At 50.3% G+C, this 26,327-nt stretch overlaps 1 protein-coding gene across 1 annotated transcript in view; it reads left to right on the top strand.

Annotated features, from left to right (window-relative positions):
* Positions 1–24,674, top strand: part of LOC132319351 (F-box only protein 42) — a 49,022-nt gene extending 24,348 nt beyond the window's left edge. Inside the window, exons 4-10 of the mRNA XM_059830127.1 lie at positions 1,231–1,365; positions 19,395–19,548; positions 20,584–20,694; positions 20,972–21,068; positions 22,136–22,192; positions 22,672–22,788; positions 22,935–24,674. Of these exons, the coding sequence (XP_059686110.1) occupies positions 1,231–1,365; positions 19,395–19,548; positions 20,584–20,694; positions 20,972–21,068; positions 22,136–22,192; positions 22,672–22,788; positions 22,935–24,032 (1,769 nt within the window). The 3' untranslated portion in view covers positions 24,033–24,674. The remainder of the gene's footprint in view (positions 1–1,230; positions 1,366–19,394; positions 19,549–20,583; positions 20,695–20,971; positions 21,069–22,135; positions 22,193–22,671; positions 22,789–22,934) is intronic.
* Positions 24,675–26,327: the final 1,653 nt, after the last annotated feature.

Here is a 26,327-nt window from a genome sequence, read left to right as displayed (position 1 = left end):
AAGAAAGGGAAGAATTTTACAGAAAACCCAAGAATTGAGATTTTTCAGGCTGTGTCAGGTCAAGGGAGGATTGAATTTCAGACACGTCTCCGTCGCCTGCAGGTCAGCGGACCAGACAGCACCCGGCCGATCAGAGGGTGTGGGTGCAGAAGAACCTGCTGCTGGATCACTCAGACCAGCCCAGGAGTTGAAGTCGCCTTCACTCCTCAATCCTTGGCTGGCAAACTTAAGAGCCGACGTGAATATGTCTATCAGAGCTGCCACCGAAGGATGAGCTTGCTCTTCCAGCATCGCCATCGGGCACTCGTCCCACTTCTCGTGAGTTAGGCAAGATGTGGAAGAGATGCCGCTGCCTTGCAGGGATCTCAAGAATGCAAAAGGCGAGGGGTCATTGTACGAAGTCAACAGGGCTCGTTGCATTTTAGGAGGGAAGTGCAGAAATTGGGAAATCCTCTTTGTAATTGCAGGGGTTTAACTTTCTGAACATGTTTGAATCTTGCTCATCCTTCAAGGCAGATAAGCTGAGCAAGTCCTGTCTGCTCTATCTCATGTTTAATTTACTCCTTGTCAGAGGTGCCTGGGTACCACAGGACGCTAACTGCCAAAGGCAGATGCTTGCATTTTTTTTTTTTCTTCTGCAGGGTTTGGTTTGGGGCCAAAAGCTCTTTATTTTCCTGGGTATCTTTGAGGGATTGTCAAGCGTCATGTTTGCTCCCCGTTCCCCTTCTCGTTGTCTAATCTTTTCCCCTAAGTTGCAAAAGGGATGCTCACATAAAATCCGTGTGTTTCAGTGTTGCTTTTGTATGATGAGATAGGATGAAATACTGTCAGATTTGGAAAAAGAGAGTAAGCGACCAGGTCTAGGTACACAGGCCAGTTTCTTGGTCTAGTTTGGCGACCCTATAAACCACACGAACTAGCTTAGAGAAGGTAAGTGTGCTGAGTGCGTTAATCATCTGTAATCTAATTAACTACAAGCTTCTAAGGCAGCTTTCTTTGCACTTTCAGGAGCAGCTCTGCTTGAGGGGATAATTGTCTCGGAAGGTTCTTGCTGGAGGTTTACACTGGTCAGGGATAGCCCTAAGCTGGCCCATGGTTTTATTGAAGTCGGGGCAGCCCGTCTGCCTTTCTCCTGTCTGAAACCCAGGGGAAAAAGAAAATGATCTTTTTTTCACCCAAAACCGCAAAGGTCAGAGAATTGATTAATCTGTGTGTTTGTTTTTTTTCTAGGTGCATGTTACTATGACGCTAACCAGTCGATGTACGTGTTCGGTGGCTGCACGCAGAGCAGTTGTAATGCCGCCTTCAATGACCTCTGGAGACTTGACCTGAACAGCAAGGAGTGGATCCGGCCCCTGGCATCAGGTGAGAGGTGGCAGATCTGCAACTTCCCCCCCCGACTTTAGCAAAACTTACCTCGTCCCCGGGGCTGGCTGCTCTGATTCTGTATTTCCCCACGTGTTTTATCATTATCTGACCAGTTTTCAGGTTATATCTTCTCTTTTTTTGCCGCGGAGCATGCGTTCCTTGTGCTTGCAGCACCTCGCTGAGTTGTTTCTCTTTGCCTGGAGCAGCTGGTTCATGCCACGCAGGATGAGTGACACTTACCTGCGGCCATGAGAGCCTGTGTTGATAAGAGTTGTTGTCCCAAAGCTGAGATTTTGGGGTTTTTTTAATAACTTCAGTAGCTGCCACTTCAGGTATTTTGAGGAGTGGAGGAGACATGCCCGTGCGGGCTACCCACAGTAACCGGGAGAGCGTGGGAAAACAGGTACATTCCTGCAGTCCACACGCTCTGAGCAGGGCAGGAAAACGCCACAAATGATTTCCCACACTGGTGTTTGTGCTCAAAATGTCACACTCGGCGCGTTTGTTTTCCTTACGTTTCTGAATTTGACTAAAATAACTTAAAGAAAAGCAGGAGAATTGGGGGAAGCTCTTGGGGCGCGGGGGTAGTCAGTATTAAGTTAGCCATTTCAGCAAAGCTTTACATTTTGACGAAGAGAGGGAAGAACAAAAGGAAAAGGAGGAAAGGGGGGGAAGTCAGTATTAAACTAGCTATTTCAGCAAAAGCTTTACATTTTGACGAAGAGTGGGAATGAAAAAGGAGCTCAGCATCCACCAAGCACTCCTTGCTGACTTGTCTGCTTGCGTGCAGACTCCCTCTCACCCTGCTTTATGTGCTCAATGTATTGTGGATTACTCAGTTATTACTTAAAGTCATATTTTCTTGTCTGACACTTTTTTCTTATATGAAGTCCTCCAAAATCGAGATGTTTCTGCATAGTGGTGTTATCTGGGAATTGGTCGGATGTCACTTGAAATGTTAGCACATAACTTGGTGCTTGATGACCACTCGCTGAATATCAGTCTATACAACTCTTAATATTTTCATCTGATTTTTGCGTCTACACATCTGCTGTATGATGCCTACAGGTCAGAATTAAGCAGTCATGGACTTAAAATGGAGGAAGAAAACAAACCACAGCCTACACATATGTGGAAACCAGCTCTCGCTTTTCCTCCTTCCCTGCCGTAGCGCTCTCCCTCTGCTCAGGGGTGGAGAAGAGGCCATGGGTAGCACAAACAGGATACCAGGCGACGCAGACCTCTGCTCTGACCCAGGACATCTATTCTTGCAGCCCAGCGAGTTCTTCCGTCGGATTGAATGCGGGGCACGACTCGCAGTCGCGTTAACGAGTCCAGCCGCCAGCGCCCAGCTCTGCTCAGTCACTCTCTTGGTATTTTGCAAAGTCAAATTCCCACTGCCTTACTAACAAATAACACTTTTAAAAGAACGAGTCCTGTGGGAATATGTGTCAGAGTTAAGTCCCATGGGAAGATCCCCCGAGGAAATACTTCTGCATGCTGTCATGAGCGCGTGTAGCGAGATGGGATCGCAACTGAAACTTCAGGCAGTCTCACCGAACAGAGAGCGCTCTTGTTCCTCGGTCTTCAGAGGAGATGAGTCACCCCGCGCTTGTGCCGGTGGTGGTTTCTTACACATAGCTGCTTTTTTTTTTTTTGGTGCCCTTAACCAGAGGGTTGGCACCCGCTGCCTGGGAAAGAATAGTGACTGGAGGGGGCAAAAGCAGAGAGCTTTGAAACTCGGGAGTCAGACATAAATAAGGCAGGAGGGTTTTCTTTAAAAGAAGAGCTGACATTGATTGAGTAACCCTCGATGTGTGTGCAGGCTAATTGCTCGTGGAGGTTGAGGAGGAGTTCCCACACCTGGCCCTACGGACTCTATAGGGTAGGTCTTGCTCCAGAATAAGACGGTGGCTTTTCCGTAAGGCCAGTTCTAGCTTGGAGAGGTTTGATCGTGCTCTACTTGCGCCCTTGTTAAGCGTGGGCATCTTGTCTAATAAGACCTGGGTAGGGCTGCCTGAAGGGAACGGGAGCGTGGTGCCAGGGCCATGCTAAATGCCTTGAACACAGCTTAGATGAGCTGAAACAGCTTCATCCCATTCCCTTCTCTGAAGGGCTTTTCCAGGAGAAAACACCCTTTTCTGTTGTTGTTTGTTTATACCTGTTTTCGTTTGGGTTTTCTTACTTGCAGGCATTAGATGACATCAGAGCTGGATAATTCATCTCCAGCCTGAGCTGTGCACTTCATCTAGGAGTAAATATTTAGCCTTCAAAGAAATAATTGGCCCGTGTTTCTTTAGTCTTGGAGACGGAGGAGGGAGATAATTGCTTCAAAAAACCCTAATTTTTGAGGTTTCAAAGTATTTTTTTTGCTTAGATCTAAAACAATGGCATTGACTTTCTACTTATTAGGCTGGAGCAGAACAAGAGAGTTAATGCCTAGCTTTTATATAGTGCTTTTTACTGGTGGGGCTTAGTGCTCTGCAAAGCAGGGTGTAAGGCAGCAGGATCTCTATTTTAGGAACGTGAACAGGAATGCCTCTAAACTCTTTCTCCCTCAAGCTTTTCTGGCCACTTTGGAGCTGCTTTCCACCTCCTTCACTCCCACATACGAGTCTTGCTGGAGCAGGAGGGGAGTGATAATTAATGGCCTGTATTATGTGGGAAGTCTGCAATGTTATCCCAGGGTAGGTGGTCCCTGGGAGGCAGGTGCCTTTCTCCATGTGTTGGGGATGCTTTCTTTGCCTTTATTTGCATAATTAATTCGGGCACTTCTTTGACTTTTAGCCTATCTGCACAGAGGAGAACCTGATGGAGGACTGGAGGTTGTTTATGCCGGAGTCTGTTTATCCAGCTAGAGGCAAGGGTTAGTCTCGACTCCTCTGTAACTCAAGCTGCAGCACGCTGCTCTTGCAGCGAGGGCGCAGACAGGATGACTTCGGCGGCGATAGTCCTCTGGTGCTCCCCAGAAATGAGCTCTCGTGCAGCTGAAACAGCCAGGAAAGAAACCAAAACCCGTTTGAAACGAAGACTCCCAGGACTTAATGCAATGAGTAATGCGGGAGCTGCAGGGCTTCCCGTGGTGAGGGCTTTGGTGTGGGGTTGCTGACGCTTGGAGTTGGCTAACCCAGGATTTGGCCCCGGATCTGGTGTGCCGGTGGCAGGGAAGGTTTGTCCTATTTCCATGCGGGTCCGTGAAGCACTCTTGATGAGATCCCTTCTGTCTCTGTGCGATGGAGACTGCTGGCAGGTCCTGGGAGAGGCTGCCTCAGCCATCAGCACTGACCCAGGCCTTTTACCATCATCTGTGTCTCCTGTTCGTGTCATCCTCGGGCTGCGGCGGATAATTTATAGGCAGAATTGAGAGCTTATCCCCAGGCAGTTATCCTTCTGGCCTGCCTGTGCTATTTCAGACTGTGTGTTTCTGCAGACTTTCTCCCTTCCTGTATTTGTTAGTTTATATTCCTCAGGAGCCCTGCACTTGGCCTCTGGCTGCCAGAACAGTACACTAACCTGGGAAATACCTTTTTTAAATCAGAGAGAAAGATGCCAGTAGTTTTGCCTGTGCTCCCAGGGGCTTATGGGACAGAGGAGGAAAGCTTTATTTTTAAAACAGAGTCTTTTACTGTGCTTATAAAATAAGGAATGACGCTATAAAGACCAGGTCTTCGCAGGAAGAGGAACACTAGCTGAAGCCCTATGGGGTCTGTGCATCCCCTCTGTTGTTTCTGCTTTATCGTCCTCAGCCAAGTGTGATCCCTCCCTTTGCTACCATCTTCCCTGCGGCTACCTGGGAAGGCAAGAGAGCTGGAAAGACCCTGCTCCCTCCCTTGACGCGGTGTGTTTTCCCACTGCCTGGCCGTGATATCCCACTCTGGTATCAGAGGAGTTCGGGAGACTTGTGGCTCCGCTTTTCCTGTTTGCTGCGAAAAGGCTCGCCGTGCAGCCGGCCCCGCGTCCACCCTTCCGCCGGGGGGTAAAGCTCCCCAGGACTTGTTTCCTGGTGTTTTTGTCTCCCTGCAGTTATGCTGCATTTGCTTTTGCTGGGGAGGTGGGAAAGCTCTTCATCTCGTTCTCAAGATTTCAGGATAAAAACAGGTTTGGAGGCAAAACTCGTTCGTTAGATGCTCTGATCCTCTTTGTCCATGTTCACAGCGTCAAGACGCAGCCACATCAGAACGGCTGATCTTCCCTGCTTCAGCCTGAAAATGAGCAGAGACCTTCAGCCTAAAGTTTGCACTTAAAACTTCCTGGGTAGCCTTAATGCGACACAGTAAGTGTGCAAAAAAACCTCTCCCACCTCTGTTCCTCTTGGCTCTGTTCTTCTCCCAAGTCCCCTCCGTGCTTTGAGTGGGAACTGCTGGAGTCTGAGGATCAGGTTTCCCCTTGTGAGCTGAGGGGAAGGTGCCTTTGATGGTGTTGTGTCAACAAAACTAACAGCCCAAAGGAGGTAGGAGAGACTCTGCTGTCACCTGCCCCAGGTGGTTGTATCAGATGTGGTCCCCGTACGGTGGGAGGCTCTCTTGGCTGAGAGAGCCAGAAACCTGCCCGTTAGTCGTTGAGCACAAGCAGAGCGGTTTGCCCTTGACAAAGTTGTCCAAAAACCTTGCCCTGAGCAAAAAAAACCCCCCTGTTTTCATCGTTTCCTTCTAGAAAAGAGTAGCAATTTTTTAAAACAGTTGGTGAAGTTTCATAACACTGGTCCTGATCCGGGGTGAGCTCCCTTGTTCGGGGCCTCCTCGGTGATGTGAGCTTTGTGGGGCTGAAAGGGGACGTGACCCACAGCGAAGGACTGGGCTTCCCGAGGAAGGGACGCGGTCGTGCAGCTGAGAGCCAGCAGACGTCCAGCCCTCCGCATCCACAAATCAGTGCAGCACCTTCATGCGGGGCGTAAATAACATGCAGGACCTGTGGCTGCAGGGCAGTCCAAGAGATCAGTGGGGTTTCTAAAGAGTACACAGTTGCTATAGTAGTGGAAACCTTCTCACGTTTGGGTTTGAAACCCACTGTGTCTGAAGATCTCTTGAAATTGTGCAGATTGTTCAGTCCTCGGTTGTGTTTTGCATCTTGTTTTTTTCTGAATAGCAGTAACCAGCTGAGACTCGTTACTGAAATACTCTGCTCTGACCCCATATTGCAATCCTTCTGTTCCCATTGCAGAGTGACTTGCCTTGTGGTAACATAGCGAGTGATGTAAAGCACATCCTTGCTTTGGGGATTAAAAAAAACCCTGCGAAATCCTGACCTGACCATGCCGGTAGCCTCCCTAGAGCAGCATTTCTCAGTTTGTGGACTGCTGCTGGTCCCTGAGACACTGTTTCCGCGATGTTTCTTAGCAAAACAAACACGTTCCCATGAACATAAGGAAGGAAACCAGGAGAAGCAGGTTTTGAAAATAAACTTTAAAAATTTAGCCCAACTCGTTTCCACTTACAGCCCTTGAGGGGGAGGGCTGCAAAATGGTCTTTGTGTACCCATGTTTCTGAACTCGGTGCTGTGTTGAACGGCCCTTTTTAATTGAAGGCACGCCTAACTTTTTATTAAAAACTTGGGATCACCTTGAGCACGCTGAAGCCATGTTGTAGTTGCTGGCCTCCTGGGAATCAAAAGGAGTGAAAAGCTGATACCTGGCACAGAATAACGTCTCTAATTATGACTGCAGTTACTGGCTGACACTTCAAAGTAGAACAGGTTAATGAAACGGATGGAAATCCCTCGGCAATATGTACGGTGTCTTTCTGCTGTCGTAGTATTGAATGCAGCCTGGAAGAGAGGAAAGCTTTTCTTCAGCTCTTTTCCTGATCTGGTTTGTTTCTTCCTCGTTGTCCTTTGAGTTTAGTAGCAGTAGGGCCTATTTCTGCCTTCGCGGAGCTAAAATCTTCTGTGTTATCATAAAAAAATTCCTGAATTTCCCACTGCGATCAAAATGCTCTTTGAGCCCTCAAGCCCGGAGTCACTTGACCCCACTGGAAACTCTGCCTTAATTCTGGTGAATCTTCTGCCTGACCGGAGCTTACTTATCACGCAGCCAATTTCTGCCCTTCTGAAACAAAACCACGAGTTTCTGGGCTTTGTTCATGTTGTCCTTCAGGACGGATGGTGTCGCAGCACAGGTTGCTTGGAATTGCATTCTCTGACTAAATACATTGAGTTTTTTCCCCTTTTTGGGCTCGCAGGTTTACAAGGAGATGAGTAACCAGGAGCAAAGTGGTAGTAGCCTTTGACAGCCGTATCTTCCAGCCTGGTGTTCTCCTCTCGGGCTGGGAGTGACGAGGAGCACTGAAGGATGAAGCCTTTCTAAAATGTTAAGCTGCAGTGTGAAAATAAAAGGCAAAGTGCATCTTTTGAAGAAGAATCCTGGTAACTAGAGAAATCTAGCTGGCGGTACATATAGAAATGCTGCAAAGCACGCTGAGATCATCCTGTTACAGGTATGCGGGGCAGTAGCCTGCTGCTCCCAGGTGAAAACTGCATCTGTGCAAACCTTAAACAATTTCTGTTGCAAAACACGACCTTGCAGGGAGTGCGCAGGCAGCTGGGTTTGCCGTGTTTGGAAACGGCAAGCTACGCCCTGCTCTCCAAAGGAAGCACCATCCTTGAATATAGAGTTTAAACTTCATTACTGCCCTTCCAGAGAGCAAGCCCAGAGCTTGTTTGGCAGGCTCTGAGCTGCGTCTCTGCGGAGCTCGGGTGTTTCTCGGTGCCTTTCGGTCCCTTGGTTAGTCTGTCCGAGGCAGACAGGATGCTAATTTGTTCCTTTCTTCGCTTGGGTGGTTTTGAAAAATGTCTCTAATGAAATTTGTGTTATTAAATGTGAAATATTTCAAGGGCAAGAGATGAAAAATCAGCAGGTGAAGGGTTTTTTTTTTTTTTCAAAAGCTGTGACATCTCATTGGGAAAGCACTGCCTGTGCGTGGAGGGCTGGTTTCCAGGAGATTAATCCATCGCTGTTTGGGTTCAATAGGATCGCTCTGCGGCGGCGATTAGATGCCTAATCTGAGTGGGTTTAGGTTAACAACACGTATCTACCCTCCCTTTGATTTGCCAGGCCCTGTCCTCCTCTGTTCTCCTGGCCTCTCTGGCTGTTTGCATTTAACCTCCAAAAGCTTTTTGTCGTCTGGATCCGTTGTCTTCTGAATCACAGTCATCCAGCACCACTTGTTGTGTGCAGAGTAGCTCTTGCCCCTCGGGATGGACACGCTGCCGCCACTGACCCCGCAGCGTTGCATGAATTACGCCAGGGATGCAGAGGTAGAAAACGCACATTGGACATGCAATCTGTAAGAAATTACCCTTCAAATGCCTTTGCCAAACCAGGCACAAAAGGCCCGAAAGGCTCCTCTATTCTTCGCAGGGGTCTGTAGAGCTCTTGGAGGCTTTCTGCCTGTGAATCTGCTCCCTACAAAAAAAAAAGGCACCTGTTTGGAGAGAGCGGTTGTTTAAATGCTCTTAAAACCCTTAAACTCTTGAGCTGGTCAGCGTGATGGGAAATGGATGTGGACTACTTCTACCAGGGTAAAAAAAAAAATACCTGTGCCTCCTATTCTTCAGCACCGCATCTGAAAATCACTTCGCTGTGTGGCTTTCTCCATTCCTCCTTGCCCCTGATCATGCCTGGCTGCAGCCTGCCCCTTGCCCCAGCCGGCACTGAGTAAATTATCCTTACTGATGCACTGAAGCCAGGTTCCCGTGGCATTTCCAAATGCTCCCAGTATCTGCAGAGGTCATTAAGTCACTCCATAACTTTGTTGCTCCCTTACAGCTTGAGCGGGGGGCGAGTTTGTTGGGCAATTAAAATAAGGAGTGACTGGGCCTCACCTTGTCCGCAGCGACACCGGGATGCTGCTGCCGTCGTCTCTCTGGCATCGGCGTGCGTGGCGTCGCAGGAATGCGATGCCGGAGGCGGGCAGGGATCGCTTTGAAGAAGCCAACCCGCCCGCACACAGAGGTGGGAACGGGCCCAGGACTCGAGGCCAGCAGCGGTAGAGCTGGCTTATGTCGCCGGCGCAGGCAATGCCTCTGCCCGAGGGAGCGCTGAGCTTGCTTGTGTTGGGGATGAGCTCATGGCTGATCCCATTCGTGGTATTGGGTGAGTCGGCTCTGCCAGAGCCGCGTAGCATCAGATGAAATGGCTCCGTCCACTCCCTTTTACTGGGTAGATGCTGTTCTGCGTGTGCTCCCGTGGTTGTCCCTGCCAGAGGACAGCTAAATGAGCTGTCACAGTGGTGTTGGGATTTGGTAAAGATGGTTTTAGATCAGCAGGCCAAAGCAACTGGTAGTTTCTCTGTCCTATTCCCTGCTCTCAGTGCACCACGGTAGTTGGAAGTTCAGCAAATTTTTATCTGCGGGCGAAACACGGGGGGGAAAAACAGTCCCTGCTGTGGGAAATTCGCTTCTCGCCTGCTTTCGTCAGCAGGTCAGCCAGGCATGTCTCTCCGACCGTGGCGCTTCCGCAGGGAAAGATGCTTTACCCTTTGGATGCCCTCCTGTCCTGCCTCGGACAGTTCGGCCTGACGTGGTAGGAATATGGGGGGGGGAAGACGGAGGCGAAAATGCAACAGAGGAGGCTGGGAGAGAAGTGGCTTGAAGGGAAATGGATGTTTTGAGCAATGATCTGGTTTTCCTCTTGCCTCAGCACATGTCTGGGGACTTACAGTTCTCTTTAAGGCAAGGGAAGAGTTGAGCATCTGAACGTTGATGCAGAAATGGAGTCAGGCAGGAGGAGATATCGTGCATCTGTTCATCCTTGAGCCCATGGGTTTGGTAGTCCATAGGATGCTGGATCTCTTTCATTGAGATCTCTGACATGGAGGGCCTGGGGCTGCAATCGAGACTGCCCTAAAAGAGACTGGTTTTTCATTCCCTTCCCTGTTGCACTCCACAGCTCGCTGGCTGCCACTCCTGCTTGGCTTCCTGGCTGCCGGGAGTTTTTCAGGAGTGCTTGCTCAAATGGGAGCTGGTGAACATATGCCACAGTAAAATCGGCAAGCCTGCACATCTAATAGAGCAAGAGACTTGATAAGGAATGGTTTTGGTAATACTCCTGTCTCCTGGTTGATGAGAGGGAGAGGGATTTATTGAGGATTTTAAATCCGCCTGTATGGCATTCGTCTCTCTAGAAGCTTTCTTGTGTCTCTGTGCATGGAGCAGCCCTTCTTAAGACACCATCGGCGTGGATTGAGCAGAAGGGCACGAAAAACAGCTTGTTGCTTTAACCTTGTCGGATTTAGATTCTCAGAGAGAAGCTCCCTGGGCACAGATCCCTCCAGAGATTAACGGAGGAATTTTTCCCACTATCGCCTTTATCAGCCTCCGGGATGGATGGGAAGAATTTTTAGCCTGGTCCCCGTTTGCAACGCACGAAGGTAGCCTTGAGCAGGGACGGGGCGGCTGGCTGTCGAGGGCTGGCTGATGCACACCGCTTTTCAGCCTCGCGGGTAGTACATGCTCATTTTAAACATGACCCTGGGCCATCTGAAAATACTGCTGACAAGCATTCTATACCAAAATTGGGGAAAACTATTTGCAGCCCTGTTGGTAAATAAGAAAGTCCATGATCTGCAAAAATAGGTTCCTGTCGTTGGGAGTCCTTATATAGACAAATAAGTCGTTGTGTTTCGATGGTGCTGAGCATCCAGTAGCTCCCAATGAGTTTGGAAACTTGAATGTCTCATACGCCTGAGATTTGGGTGAAACTTTGAGCACCTGCTGTTGAAGTGATGAGTGGAAATCTCTCTCTTGCAGTGCTCCTTCTTCCGCCTCGGAAAGCCAGCACTTGGAGAGCAGTTTGCTTTTTAATGGTCTCAAAGCGCAGACCTGTAATCTTTCAAACCAGTACTTCCCTAAGCAGAAGTTAGGGTTGATTTTGCAAGAGGTTTTTTTTTTTTTTTCAATAAGATTTTCTTTCCTTTCAGGGGTCTGACTTTTCCCTGACGCTTGATTTCACAGCCCTGCGGAGAATTTAGCTTCTTGCAGATATCTGCTCGTCCGAGTTTGGCTGACTGGAGCCAAGGTATTTGCAAGCTGTCGGGAGGCTGTGAGACCAGCCAAGGCATCTGTGAAACCTTCTATTTTATTTCCTTTTCAGGAAAGAAGGCTTAAAAATATGCAAACAGGCGCCTCAGCCACACGTACTGGTTGTTTACATTGGTGTTGTCTCAGATATAATACATGCATTGCACCGGAGAGGAAGCTGATAGCTTGAACCGGCTCCTGCCTGAGGCTGGTGCCGTCATCCCGAACACTGCCCTCGGCAAGAGGCGCAGGAGGTACCGAGGTGTGATGGAGGTTTGTCTTATCACGAGCTCCCCGGTCATTTTATATCGAGTTATTCCTCCCGGGTCTGTTGCAAAGCCTTCCCTCCTCGGCAGGTGCATTCACCTTCGGGGGCAGTTCTGTTTTGGGGTCAGTGAAATAAAAACCCGCTATCCCATGGCTATATAAATCTTGTCAGCTGGGAAGGAGCTTTGAGGAGCCTTCGGAAAGGTCCTGCTCGGAGCCTTCGGGCAGGCTGTGCTGACACCTATCGGCAAGAGCTCCTTCCAAGGCATCCCAGCCAGTGGGCACGCGTCCCGACTGGAGGTTTTCCTTCTTCAAGCTGATGCTGTTGTTGTGCCTTTGCCTTAAGGACCCTATCCACCCAAATTACCTATGTAATATTCGCGATTGAATACGCAATATTCACTTTGCGGTATATACCCTAGCCAGCATGATGTGTTTTCAAGGACTTGTTAAATCCTTGCGCTGCGTAGCCTGATTTTTAAATCTTTCACAAAAGCATCTGCTGTAAAAATCTCCTTAAATCTGGTAGGCATGCGGCATGACAAAGCACTAGCTCATGCTTGTCTGCAGTCCAAAAGGTGAATATTTATTCCTGACATGAAATATTTAGCGAGTTTGGCATTAAGCACTGGATTTACTGGAATAAGGGAGAAAAGCGCACTCCTTGTGTGAAGAAAGCGTAGTGCAGGAACTGATGGCTTGAAAATGAAAATAAGGGGGAAGACCGCAAGTGAGGTCAGGGCTGGTTAAAAGGGAGATGCAAAGAGACGGACTGAATATCCCTTCGTGCGTTGTACTGGGGGTTTCAGTAGGTGGATGTCGGGTTTTCAGTAAAGACCTGCATTTTCTTTGCAGCAGATTTTGAGACCAGCATAGCCCCGCTCTTTCCCACCCTGAGCATTTTGCACTTACTCAAGTAGACTTTTCTGACTGTGCCCACAGGATGCTCTTTAAAGGATGGTTGAGGTTTTTTTAGCCCCGTGGTAGCTATAACCTCGCCAAATTACACAGCAGCCATTTCCTGAAACACCAGTAATTTTGGGGTTCTCCGACGTCTGCAATGCCTCTGCCGCCTCCCTCGTGCTGTGGCAAACGAAACGGGAGCGTGACTTGAGCGAAAAGTGCGGAGCTCAGCAGAGCCGGCGCACGCTTCTCCCCTAACCCACACATACCTCGGTCCCTTCCCTACAATTAGACGGTTATTATGGTGTTGTGTAGCCTGATACAGCAATTTCCATCTCTCCGTTTGCCTCCTGGAGGGACGACAAGTCGCAGGAGCTGATCGACCCTTTCTCTCCAAGCGTTGAGCTCTTTAATTAGCATCAGAGCTGTTTTGTGTAGGACGTCAGACTGTTACTCAAATCACTTGAAAGGGTATGGTATCACTTAAGCAGGGGGGAGAAAAAACAAGTATTAAAGCGGAGAGAGGTGGATTTTGATTCCACCCGCCCAGAGGGAAAGGCAGCTTTTGCAACAGTGGCACCCTTTACCGCAGGGCCAAATTTGCATTTCCCAAAACCAGGTGAGATGATTGCGAAGGGGAATACGGGGTGACCTCACCCTCAGGACTACTCAGCACCTTGGGGTGATGCTGCTGATGAGAAACGCTCAGGATGGACCCTAATAAAACCTCTCCTGCAGCATCGAGGTGCATGAATTGCAGCGATCCTCGTTTGCAGCTATTAAGAGATAAGGGGGCAAAGCCCTGGGGCGTTCTGGCGTCCTTATCTCGTCGCTGTTTGCTCAGCTTGCTGCGTAAGGACATTTTTGCCAAGCGTTAGCACACAGTGACTCAGTGATCCTGTTGCACAGGGTTCAGAGGGCACTGCCTCTCCTTTTCAACAGCTTTATTGGGCTCCGAGTCACAGCATGTAAGAATTTCCCAGGTAAAAATAATGATTGTGACATTGCAAAAGCTTGGAGGTGACTTATCCTCCCCGGGGGGCATTTCTGCCACCACCTTGTAAAGATTGCAAGAAAGCAGACCTTTGGTACGACGCCGTGGGTTTGACTGGGCTTGTACCATGAGCCTGTGTCATTGTAGGGTGGAAATTCAACACTGAGAGCGCGGTGGAAACTGTTTCTATGTGTAAAGATCGGGGGGCTGCTTTGGTTTGGCTACATACCCCACTTAACTTGCAAAAAAAACCCTCTGCAATGGTGCACAGATATTTCCCCCCCCCTACCTGAGAGGTATTTTGCAGGCAGCAGATATGTGTGCCTGCAAAGGTTTTGTCTCCCTGGTGGGGAGACAAATCAGATCTCGTTCAATTTTTCGTTAAACTCTTGCAAAGCTGAATTCCTCTCTACTTCCGAGCAAGGAAATTTTTTTTTTTCAAGCCAGATTTGAGGGAACACTAAATCGCATGTGGCTTTGGTAAGGGAAAATGATACTTTCCTGGCTCTTAAAAGCTTTAAGGTTTAGGCAGACCCGGTCAAAGCTGGTCTTGAAAATGTTTGTAATCCCAATGCCCCATTTTGAATGTCTCGGGGATAAAAACAGGTGAATGTCAGATGCTGGATCCGAGGCAGCTGACCAACGAGTCCTAAATGTTGGGTGTTTGACTTAGGGAAAGAGCCGGTGTGCAACGTGCCATGGAGATGTCTGCTTTTCTCATAGGAGCTCTCCTTTGGCGTCTCCCAAATCCGATGCTAATGCTGGGATTGCTGGGATGCTCATCCTCTGCCGGTCATGCCATATTCTGGCCTCTGGACTGCTGCTCACCGGCTTGTCGTCTTCCCCTTGTGCAACCTCCCAAACTGCTGGCAGGGGAAAAGCTTTCGGGCAAATCTGCAGACTGCTGCGGAAAAATCCCGGCTGGCCTGGGAAGCAGAGGGATTTATTATTTTTTCCTTCTCTGGTTTCCTTTCCCATCGAAGGGGAAAAATTTGGGGATTTCACGCTGTCGCGCAAGTTTGGGATGGACCTTGGCGTGAGGGAGTGTAGTCAAGGTAACTCCTCGGTTGGGGTAGTTGATGGTGCTGGAGTGGATGAGGTTTCCAGGTTAGGACCTGTGATTTGGCATCTTTAAGTCTCTGCCAGCCTAAAATCCGGGCTCATAAACCCAGACTGAGCATCAGGTCGGCTGCTGCCCGTCAGCCGGAGGCAGCGCAGCAAGTTTCACCCTCTGCCAAGCTGTCGGGGAGAGCACGAGCTCTCCATTTCACATGCTGCTCCCCCGGAGATGTACACGGTTTAAAACAGCAACAGGACAGCCGGCTCCTCCCGCAAGGAAAGGTCTGAGATGGGGCTTTTGTGAGTCAGAGGCAGACCTACAAACTCTGGCAGTTAGTCCAAGCCATCCTTTTAACCTCGTTTCTGCTGTGACATCTGACAGCTGGGTCAATTTTTTTCCCTTCTTAAAAGGAATTTGCTTTTTACCACTTCTTTTTGTCTCTCCCTAGGCAACACAAGCTCCTCAGGGTGAAATCCTGCAAAACTTTTTGTTCTTATGCAGATATGTTAAACTGAAACGCTCTGACTTTGCAGAGGTACAAACCATTTAGGAAACACCGGCGCTGGTCACCGGCAAATGTTGCTTTTCAAACCTGACTATGCAGGTTCAGCATCTCCCTCTGGCTTTTACTTTGGGATTATAATGTGCTCCACTGATAATGTACCCACCAAATTAAGTGCGTCCTTGTGATGGGACGTAATTTGTTGAACAAACGTAGTTTGTTCGTGGGGAGAGGCCAGCTTTGGCAGGCAGCTGCCGTGTTTCCAGCGTGGCTTGAGCCGCAGCGGAGCAGGACCGTCGCCTTGCCCCTTTTTTTGCTGGTGCAGGTAGTGGCTGTTAGCCCCGAGCCCTTCCCCGGGATGGTTTCCTATGCCTTTGGTGTGCAGATTGTGGGCAGCTTTTGAACCTCTGGAGCTTGGCTTCCTTTGTGGATTGAAATCCACTGGCTGCTGGACGAGCTGACTTTTAATTTCTTGGCTCTGAAATTGGAAACGCGGCTGTGGGCCTGTTTTTGTTTATCCTGGCATTTTGTGTAAATCGAATCGGCTGGCGATGACGGTGATCGGCTCGCTGGAGTCGTAGGGAGAATAGCATCAGCTCTAGCTGGAACTAAGGCAGCTTGAAAAATCCATCAGATCCGGCAATAACAGCCCCCGGTTGTTTTTAGTAGCTCTCATCTCATCTATCTCCTGAAATCTGCTATAATAAAATTCCCCAAAATTTATTCCCTTGACACAACCCCAGAACTCTTTCCATATTTTAACCTTCTCCCCAAGACAGTGCAAACCCTTGGCTCCGCTCCACGCATCTCTTTTACAATATTTCCCCAAACGATATCGATCTGAACCGATCCTTTCATCTGGGTAATCCCATCAAATCAGGCACCGCGTGATTTCCCCCCCCCCCCCTTCGTTTTTATTTCAAGCTCCACTTGGTATTCATTTTGGGAGTCGCTCGGGGCTGTGGCTGCTGTAGGTAAAAGGCTGGTCTGGAAATTTGTGTTACATGTGCCCTTACAGCCAGGCTTTTCTTTTGTGGTCGCTGAGCTCTGCGTGTGCTGCTCCGGTTGCATTAGAGGGCTGAATAAACGGGCTTTAAAAATGCTTATAAGGACAGATCCTAAATAGATAGCATCCAGAGTTCATGTCAGGAGCGATCTGAGGCTGGCATTTCTCTTCCAAACATCCGTGGAAGCCGGAGATCTTTGTTTGTTTGTTTTTTGAGAAGTATGTATCTGCTTTGCAAGCCAGGAAAATCCATCAACTGGAAAAAAAATAGCTCGGACCAGCTTTTAGCTACTCATCCCGACTGAATGAACAGCGTCAGCTGTAAAGAGATGTTGCCTTCTATGTTTAGGAGTAGTTAATTGTGCTACACCCTCTGTGCACTTGAATTTTTATCCCCAAGGAAAGATAATCTGATATTGGGCTGGATGGTGTTATCAGGGCGTGGAGCTTGGAAACCCAGCCAGGAAGAGTCTTCTCTGTGCTCTGACCAAGAGAGCAGTGGAAACCAGTGCAATTAGCTAACGATGTTCTTCTGCAGGCACTTCAGTCCGGCGAGGAACAGAAGCCGTTTCATTTGCAAGCGTAATCCCGGAGAGGAAGAAGCCCTCCCGTGTCAAGTATGTTCCTGCGAGCCTTTGAAACGCCGCTCGGCACATCCTCTAAAGAGCTCGGACTTTGAGCAGGTCTTTACGGGGCCCCACGTAATTGAGCCGTGTCCCTTTGATGTCCGTGCTGCCGTAGTCCCTGCACTCCTCCGCATACTTGAGACCTGAAGTCACAAAGGCTGCCGGTCGCCTTCCCCCTTCGCCTGGGCAGGGCGGGCGTTGCTCTGCCTCCCTCGAGTTGCTCCTGCCCTTCCCGGGGACGGTGGCAGCAGCACCCGGCAGCTCTCCCCTGCTTTAGAGATAAATGGTATTAATTCTCCAGGTTTCAGCCGCTCTTTGTCCACGTGTTTCTACTCGAACACAAGATCGCTGAAGCCCTCTCCGGTACGACAACCTTGTGCTGCATCTCTTTTGTGGAGAGTATCTTTACATATCCTGACTGTCTGGTTGGAAGAGGATTTGAGAGGCCAACTCTTCTTCGACTTGTAAAATTCAGATTCTTCCTGCACTGCAGAATGAAACTCCGCTCATTTACACCCGTATAACATCCAATAACAGGCAAAGCTTCCTGAAAAACCAGAGCTAGCCTTTGCCCTGGGCTGTTTACGTGTTGTTGACTCATTTGGGAACCGTCTCGGTGTCTGAGGCTGGGGTTGACCTTCAGGTTACAGCAGTAGGAGGGTGGCTTTTCTCAGTCTGCACCATCCCAGACCTTTCTGAGCAAAGTGCCGATCTGTTTCTCCGTCCTAGGACAACTCTAGCTAACCCTTTTTGTTTAAAAATCACCCTATTTAAACCCAGCACCTTCCACCCTGTGCTGCCTTGTGGCACTCTCGATGGAGAAGCCCAGCCGGCCAATTCTCTACAGGTCAGGTAGAAATGTTTCTAGCCGAGCTAGTTTGCGATGCCAGGCTTGGGAGAGCAACTTTATGCTCTGCCAGGGAAATATTTAGGCTGGAAACCTGCTGGTGTGGAATAATGAATTGCACACAGCCACAGAACGAGGCAGGAAAACTGGAATTTGGGAACAAAGAGTAAACAAATGTGACCCTCTTCTGGCACGCTCATCTTTAAGGAGACCTTGGGTATAGCTCTGGCCACGCTATATATGTGCCTGAACACAAGAATTGTTTCCTGCACAACTTTATTCCCTTTTTCCCCCCACAACTGTGTACCTGAGAGCGGCAGCAGGATGGGCTTTGTCCCCGGAGAAAGGCTCAGGGACCCTGCAGCCATCTCCCTTGTGTCTGGCCGGGGCTTGCTTTTTGGCTGGGCTTTTACCACCCACCACCTGGAACCCATCGCAATCGAATTGCTTTTCTCAGCTGCAGCATCTTAAAATAGCTGCTCTGGTTTCTTTTAAAAATAGTCTCTGTTCTGCATGTCATTACCAGCTAAAAATGTTTCTCAAAGTCCTATTAGGACACTGGAGGAGAGAGGTCGGTTTGGTGTATCAGCCTTCTGGAGAGGGTGACAGTGCTTCCGCGGCCACGTGCGCAGCCTTGCCCTTGAGCTGCCCCCAGTTCCCGCAGCCGGGCACGCGCATCTGGTTTTTTTCGGGTGATGTATTTATGATTATTTTGAAAGCGTGACTGCAGAGGTGGAGGAATCTGCCTGGTGCTGGTGACGGCCGAGGGAAGGAGGATGCTTGGATGCAGCTTTAGCTTTTCCTGGGAAGCAATCCAGCACCTAACACATCAGCAAGGTAGTGACACAGCACCTCTGGCTGCTGGAGCAGGCAGGGTTTGTATTTTTGCAGCAGACCGTGGCTGATTTCCTGACATAAATTCAAAAGGATCTGATCCTTTCATAGCTGCCCTCGCAAAAGGGCTCTTTGCATTGAAGTTGCTCTTGCTCCGAGCCGGTTAAGGAGTGATGCGGTGACAGACTGCAGGCAGCGGGGTCGTAACGGAGCAGCGGTAGGTTGAGAGGCGAGCTCAGTGCTTTGCTCTGCTGCAGGAAATCCTTCGGCATGCACGGCATTTTCTGAGCGCGGCATATCGCAACAGCACCGAGCCCAAGAGGTCGCATTGTCTTGCTTATGCATGCACCAGTCCTGCTCAGGAGGTCCCTGGCCCGAGCGGAGCCTTTTGAACCTCAAACAAGCCAAGCAAAAAGTCTCTTAATAATTTTTAGAGGAGCACTTCATTCTGCGGACTCAAGGAGTGGCTGTTAATTCCCGCAGCAAAGCGTTTAGGGTTTAATCGTGCCGCTTCGCAAAAAATGGGGTTCAGTCTGCGCTGCCGCTCGTGAGTACCCCAGCAATCTGCCACGAGCAACACCGGATGTGTTAGAATTGGTATTCATTCTCCCTCCTTCCTTGGGGAGAAGTTACTAGGTATTTGGAGGTAATTACTGCTTTTATTCAGCGCTAAAGCAATAATTTCAAGGGATACGTTAGAAAGCTAGCAATTTCCTGCCAGTGAGTGACAGATGTTTTGCCATACATGAGATGTGCTTTCAGGCTCCTACTAATTACGATGACACAAATTGGCAGTAGTTTTCTTCCCAGGCTCCTAACTCTTAATTTTGCCTCCTTTTCTGCCTTTTTTTTTTTTTTTTTTTTTTTAAAGGTAGAGTCTCTGTGTTGTCGCACTTCAGTAAAACTGATGCAGAGTTTGGTGCCTGTGTTCGAGCGTGGTTTCCTAACCTTCCCCTTCTCTATCCCTGCCCAGGTTCGTACCCCTCGCCCAAGGCTGGGGCCACGCTGGTGGTCTACAAGGACTTGCTTGTGCTCTTCGGTGGGTGGACGCGGCCGAGCCCTTACCCTCTGCACCAGCCAGAGAGGTTCTTCGATGAAATCCATACATACTCACCCTCCAAAAACTGGTAAGAACACATCTGGATTTGAAGCCCAGGCTTTGATCCTGTAAAAATGTGTCTGTAATGCAGCTGGAGGAGTGCCGGAGGGTGTCTCTCCGAGCCCGCCTGGGACCGGCTCGTAGGGAAGCTTGGTTTCCTAGGTGTGTCTAATCCTGGTGTGTCTGCGATGCTCTTACTGAAACAACAAAAAAAAAAAAAACCCAGAACAAGAAAAACACAAGAGCACAGCAGAGACCTGGGCACGCTGCTGTCTGGCACCTCTTGGGTGGTGGTTGCTTCCATATGGCTCTCGACTCGTACCTAAAATCCAGCCAGAGAGATCTGGAAGTGAACGTTTTAAACGCTTAATCGATTTGGCTGTGAGCAATGAGGTCTTTCTGAGGGAAGCAGGAGATAAAGCCTTAACTCCTGGAGGTCTTGTTTTTAGTGATAGTTCAAAACTCACGGCTCCTGTGCCCCTCCAAGGGAAACATGATAAAGCAGGTATCTGCACCTTTTTAGTAAGTTCTCTGCCTTTACAGCTCCTGGACTCTTAATAAAGCATCCAGCAGTGACTGCGGAGATGGCAGGAATTTTCTTTTTCCCTTTAAACACCATTCGGCTGGTTTTAGACCAGGCTTTCTCACTGGTGCTTGTGCGTGAGAAAGGAGCGAATGCTGTATCAAAGTGGCGATGGTTCCTGCTCCTCTTTCATTGAGAACTTTTCATCATCAAAAGTGTCAATTATCCAGTGCACTTTTGGGCAGCGTTGTTAGAACGCTGTAATTAAACCGCGTTGGAAATCATTCAGGGCGAACTTAATTGAAAGGGGCGATATTTCCAACTTGGCCTTGTGACTTTGTCATGCTTTAAAAATGTTTAGCACATTAGTATTTCTAATTAGTTTCGTTATTATTTGGATCTTCGGAGGTTTTCCCTGAGGTTTTCCTCTGTAAAATGTTCTTGAGGACTTTGCCGGCCCCTGGGATTTTTTGTTTTGCCATTCATCCTGCGCTTTCCTTTCTGACCCAATGGTGAATGTCTTCCTCACTCTTTCCCCAGGTGGAACTGCATCGTGACCACCCATGGCCCCCCTCCCATGGCAGGACACTCCTCCTGCGTCATCGAAGACAAAATGATCGTCTTTGGGGGTTCACTAGGATCTCGGCAAATGTAAGTCTGGGGTGAGGGTGTCTGAAAAATGCTCCTGCAAGTCAGGAGTGTGTTGTAGTGGTTCCAGGGTAGCTTGTAGCATTTTGGAAGGAAATTTCCACAGGGTTTTGGGGTCCGCGGGCTGCCTTAGTGCACCTTTCGCATCTCACAGCAAATCCCCTCGAGGCTCTAGCCCGTGGAAAACCCAATTCTGCCCTAAAACTCTGCCCTGAACCCATGTTTCAGACACCCAGAGAGCCCAGTTGCGTCATCAGCGCTTGTTGTCTCGTCTTTGCAGGAGCAATGATGTCTGGGTGCTGGATCTCGAGCAGTGGGCTTGGTCGAAGCCCAACATCTCTGGGCCCAGCCCTCACCCGCGAGGTGGCCAGTCTCAGGTGAGCTTTCCTTCGCTAGCTCAGCACCGACACACGCTGCCAAAAATAAACCAGACATGGCTTAATTTCCAGCTTCCAGGCAGCTCTCTGCAGGTTGCCTGAAAGGTAGCACCCGATTTCCAAGTTATCTTTGCAGCCTTTGCCCGACAGGCCCTTGTTTTCTCTAGCCATCTGTTCTGTGAGGGTGCGCTTTTAATCTCTGTAACGCTCAGGCAGGTACCGTGCCGTGTCTTGCACATGACTCAGAACTGTAATGAGCATTTCTAGAAAACAAATTGCTGTTTTCACACAGCGATCATCCCCCATGGCATTTAAGATCAATGAAGTGTTATCACAAGTTGGTTTGGCCCGGGGCCCTTTTGATTGCTCCGCTTTCCTGATTCTCAGTTCGAGCGACTCTGGATTGTACCCGCTCAAAGCACGCGTCTGGCAGCGCCTGTTTTATTGCCTGCCCGGGGCGGGTTGCTTGTGGGAGTCACCCGGCTCGATGCAGATGTCTCCGTCGCAGCTGGCATCCCTGCCTTCCCTTTATGGTCCCCAGGAGGATGGTTGATGGTTCCCAGTGTGTGGTTTGTCTCAGCCTAGCAGGGCACCCCGAAGAGATTAGATGGGTCGTGCCTGAAAGTGCCTTTCTCTCCATCCACTGGAAAAGGAGACTAAGGCACTACCTCACCCACTACCAGCATCTAACAAATATCGCTGCAAGCACGTGCCCTCCCAGACAATCCTTCTACCTTCTCCCTTATTTGAAGAGGGATGTCAAGTCCCTTGCCGTTTAGCTCAGCTTCAGGAAGGGTAATTGCTCTCCTCTGTAAGAGGAACTGGTTTCTGAACCATTTGGGTCAAGGCAATGGGGTGGACCCTGCATCCCGCTTTGCCTCGGGCCCAGCAAAACCAGCTCTCCATCCCAGCTCCACTTCTCATCCCGGGGTGGACAAAATTCGGTAGCATCTACGAGACTAAGAAGCCATAATCTGCCTCTGCCTGCACTTGGAGGCCTTGCCGAAAGTGCTGAGGACGGCTTTGCGTCCTTCCCGGTCTGAAATGCTGTTCTTTGTCCCTTCCAGATCGTAATAGACAGCGAAACCATTTTAATCCTTGGTGGCTGTGGTGGTCCCAATGCAGTAAGTATCCTGGGAGGAGCATGGGCTTGAACTACACACGTCTCGCTGTAACTGTGAGCCCTGGGTGCTGGACTGGGGAGAGCGGGGACTCTGCACGTTACCAGGGTGGTATTTTATCCTGCAAATCTGGGCACCCACGCAGTAGATTTTCCAGAGAAGCTGTCTAGCTATTGCTAGAGCTGCTTTAATTAAGAAAAAAGCACCCCAGGTGCTATCTGAGCAGTTCGCCGACGTTAATTGAGCCTCAGAAGAATTAGCCCTGATTTTTATCCTGGGGTAGAAGACGGAGATGAAGGGATTTGTCCATTGCCACAGTAGGATGTAGTCACTCCTGGGTGGTCAGACCTTCATCTGGGTCGCCATTCCTCTGGCTGCAGCAGTAAAGCACTGCTCCTACCTCTGATAGGATGATCTTAGCAGCAAACTGGGCTCCTCAATCTCAAACTGGGCTCCTAAATCTGTCATGCTTCTCTTCACAGCTGTTTAAAGACGCCTGGTTACTGCACATGCACACGAACCCCTGGACGTGGCAGCCACTCAAGGTGGAGAACGAAGACCACGGAGCCCCGGAGCTGTGGTGCCATCCTGCCTGCAGGGTACGGATGCGGTGCTCTCTCATATACATCCGTTGATCTTTATTGCCTGCCCAGAATGCTCCATACCTCCCTATTTTTTTCCTCAATACAGCACAAAGGGTCATCCTGCCGTTTGTAACCTGTTACCTCCCCTTCTCCTCTTCCAGGTGGGACAGTGCGTTGTGGTCTTTAGCCAAGCTCCCAGCGGGAGAGCCCCGCTGAGTCCCAGCTTGAACTCTCGCCCCTCTCCCATCAGCGCCACGCCACCCGCCCTGGTCCCCGAAACGCGGGAATACCGCTCTCAATCTCCCGTTAGGAACACGGACGAGGCTCCCTGCGTCAACGGCCGCTGGGGCACCTTGCGACCCAGAGCGCAGAGGCAAACCCCCTCGGGATCCCGGGAAGGCAGCCTCTCCCCGGCCAGAGGGGACAGTTCCCCTGTACTCAACGGTGGGAGTTTATCGCCCGGAGCCACGGCAGCCGGCGGTGCCTCCTTGGACAGCCCCGTGCAGGTCCTATCGCCCAGCACGCCTTCTGCGGCTGAAGGATACGACCTAAAAGTGGGGCTCGCCCTGGCGCCTCGACGGGGATCGCTGCCGGAGCAGAAAGACCTGCGTTTGGGATCCGTCGACCTGAGCTGGGAACAGAAACCGGCTTCCATCATCTGTCAGATGGACGGTGTGGAGGGCAGGACGGTCGGCGCGAGCGTGAGGAACCCCCCCGAGCAGACCAACGGCATCCACACGCCGCCCCACGTCACCAGCTCCCTCCCGGGGGCCGTCTCCCCCGGCGCGCTCCGGAGGAGCTTGGAGGCCGTCAAAGCCCTCTCTTCCAAAGGCTCCTCGGCTTCTGCAGCGTTGAGCCCTCCCCTGGCTTCTTCCCCGGGGTCCCCGGGTGCCGAGACGGGCTCAGCGGCGCGTCCGGGCTCTACCCAAGGCGACGGCCATTCCTTACCTCCCATCGCCCGCCGCCTGGGCCACCACCCTCCCCAATCCCTCAACGTGGGGAAGCCTTTATACCAGAGCATGAACTGCAAACCCATGCAGATGTACGTGCTGGACATTAAAGACACCAAGGAAAAAGGACGAGTTAAATGGAAAGTGTTCAACAGCAGTTCGGTGGTGGGGCCACCCGAAACCAGTTTACACACGGTGGTGCAAGGCAGAGGGGAGTTAATCATATTCGGTGGCCTCATGGACAAGAAACAAAACGTGAAGTACTATCCCAAAACAAATGCCTTGTACTTTGTGCGAGCAAAAAGATAATGCGGCCCGAGCCCTTCGCCGCCATCACCTTCTCCCCTCCCTCCCCGCGGCTCTTCCCTCTCCTTTCCAAGCCCTTACTCTGTCACGCAGGCGTTCAAACTGTGAATTAGGGAGCAAGAAACCAATAAAGTCCAAGCAAAACCTCCAGCGCTGCCCCGCCGGTTCCCAGTAAGATCCCAGTAAAGCGAATCGTTGTTTACAGGCGGGGAAGGACCCACGCCGCTGCGATCCAAGCCAAGGATTTGGGGTGAGCAGGTAGGGAAATCTGCCATCCACTATCCTCTTGAGGTTGGTTTTTATATTCCAGGGGTTTGAGAGGTTTCGTATCTCTCCGAAACTCCTCGCGGGATATGAGTAAAAGTGGTTTTGCACGAACAAACCAAATACCGGCAGGCAGGAGCCTGGTAGCTTGCACGCACTGATTATTTCCATGCTTGACTCCGTAAGGAAAACAACAGCAATACCCCACCAGGAATCTTCCAGCGCTGCAAACCTTTGCTCGACACAAACACGATGCCTTTTTTTTTTGTGTCTCACCCCTTTGGCCTGCCACTCTCGTTCCTGTCCTCTGTACAGGACCGTAAGAAGGAAGAAAGGACAGGTTTTTGCGTCAAAATGCCAAAAATATTAAGAATTAGCCGGGCGTTAGCATTCTCCTCTCCCTGCCTTGTACCTGGATCAGGCTTTGGGATCAGCCCTGATCCCTTCTGATCAGCAAAAAACCATACCATTTATTCTAAAAACCCCATTATTCCTCCAAAGCTGAGAAATTTGGCCACCCATTCCCTTCTAGACTTGAAGATTTCATCTCACTCGACAGCTTGAACCTGCTCAAGGCTGAACCAGCACCTTGTAGCCTGAAAATGGGGGTTTTTTTCTAGCCAAAAGGACGGATATTGGTAAATTTGAGGGCGTGAGCAGCCTCAATCGCAGTAACTGCACCTCATCTTTGCACGTGCCTCCTTCCGCAAAGCTTCAGACATTAAAATCCGAAGGGATTGAACCTGTGCGTCCTTCTGGGACAACCTCCCTCCTTCCCTTTCCCCTCGAGATGATGGGGGGGGGAAATGGGCGGATTCTGCCAGGTTTTGGTCAACAACCTCCAGCACCCGAAAAGTAAGGAACCCTCCCCAAACCGGCAGCGCCATGACGTGGCCCCTTTTCCCCTCGTTTATTTGGGGTTTTTTTCCCCTCCATCCCCACTGAGCTTTTTGCCGGTCGGAGCCTTAAATCGCATCGCAGCCGCGTGGGGATGGGGAGGGTTTTGCTTCATCTGCGGCGTTTCCACCTCTGTAAATAAATCCCTCGTTAAATCCAGCCTCTCCCGCTCCAATCCCAAACGTATTTGATTTGTCCTAAGGGAAGGCAAAACGCAATTTTTACCCCCAAAACCTCAGGAGCACCTAGGGTGATCTGTGAAATATTTCTTCTCCACTTTAAACTTCGCCACGGGGAAGGCGGTCGCGGCTTCGGCAGCAATTCCCTCCCCTTTGCATGTCTCACCCCAAAAAATGAGTCAAACAAGGGATGGACGGTGAGTCGGCGTTGAGCTGACGTCCTTCTCCCTGCGTGGAGCATCCCTCGAGGGGCGTTTTCCCAATGTTTACGCAGTCTCCATTCTCAACTGATCCCAAAATACCCGTAACCGGTCCCAAATTCCCCCTAACCGGCCCCAAACTGGCCGAGTGGCCGGGGCCATCCCTCCTCCGTCCCCATCGGTCGCGGAAAGGCATGTTCCGTGCCGTTCACGGTAAATTCATCCCAAATTTTGAGACACGCACACACACACACCCCCGCCGTGAGCCGCTGGTGCTGTGAGCGAGGTGTCATCGTTCCCCCCCGCGACTCAGGTGTCCCCCCACATCGTCACCCCAGGCTCGGCCGAGCGTAGGAATGAAAAGCGATTTTCGGTGATATTTAAAATCTTGTGTACATTTGGGGGGGGGAGGGCTGTAAATGGGTGTCGTCCCCCCCCCATCCTGATGAATTTTTAGCGGTTTAACAAATAAAAAGGAAAAGAAACGGATGGTTGGTCCTTTTGGGGAGGGGGGCGATGGGTGGAAATGCCGTGGAGGGAAACCCCCGCTGCGCTCCCCGCAAGTTTAGGGGCGAAAGAGGGGATTTGGGGGTCTCGGTGGGTGAAAAAAAGGGTGGTATTTCTACCAGGGGATGTTAGAGCAACAGAGAGAGGTGGAAAAAAGGGGGAGCGTGGGTTGGGGGATGAACGGGAGGGTTCGGAAAAGGGGGATAGTGCTGGAAATTGGGGACCCTAAAGCCTGCCGGGGCTGGAAATTG

Source organism: Gavia stellata, chromosome 27 (assembly GCF_030936135.1).
Source record: "Gavia stellata isolate bGavSte3 chromosome 27, bGavSte3.hap2, whole genome shotgun sequence".
Taxonomy (NCBI): Eukaryota; Metazoa; Chordata; class Aves; order Gaviiformes; family Gaviidae; genus Gavia; species Gavia stellata.
The sequence above is the reverse complement of the archived record's forward strand: the minus strand, read 5'-3'. Positions and strand labels throughout refer to the sequence as shown.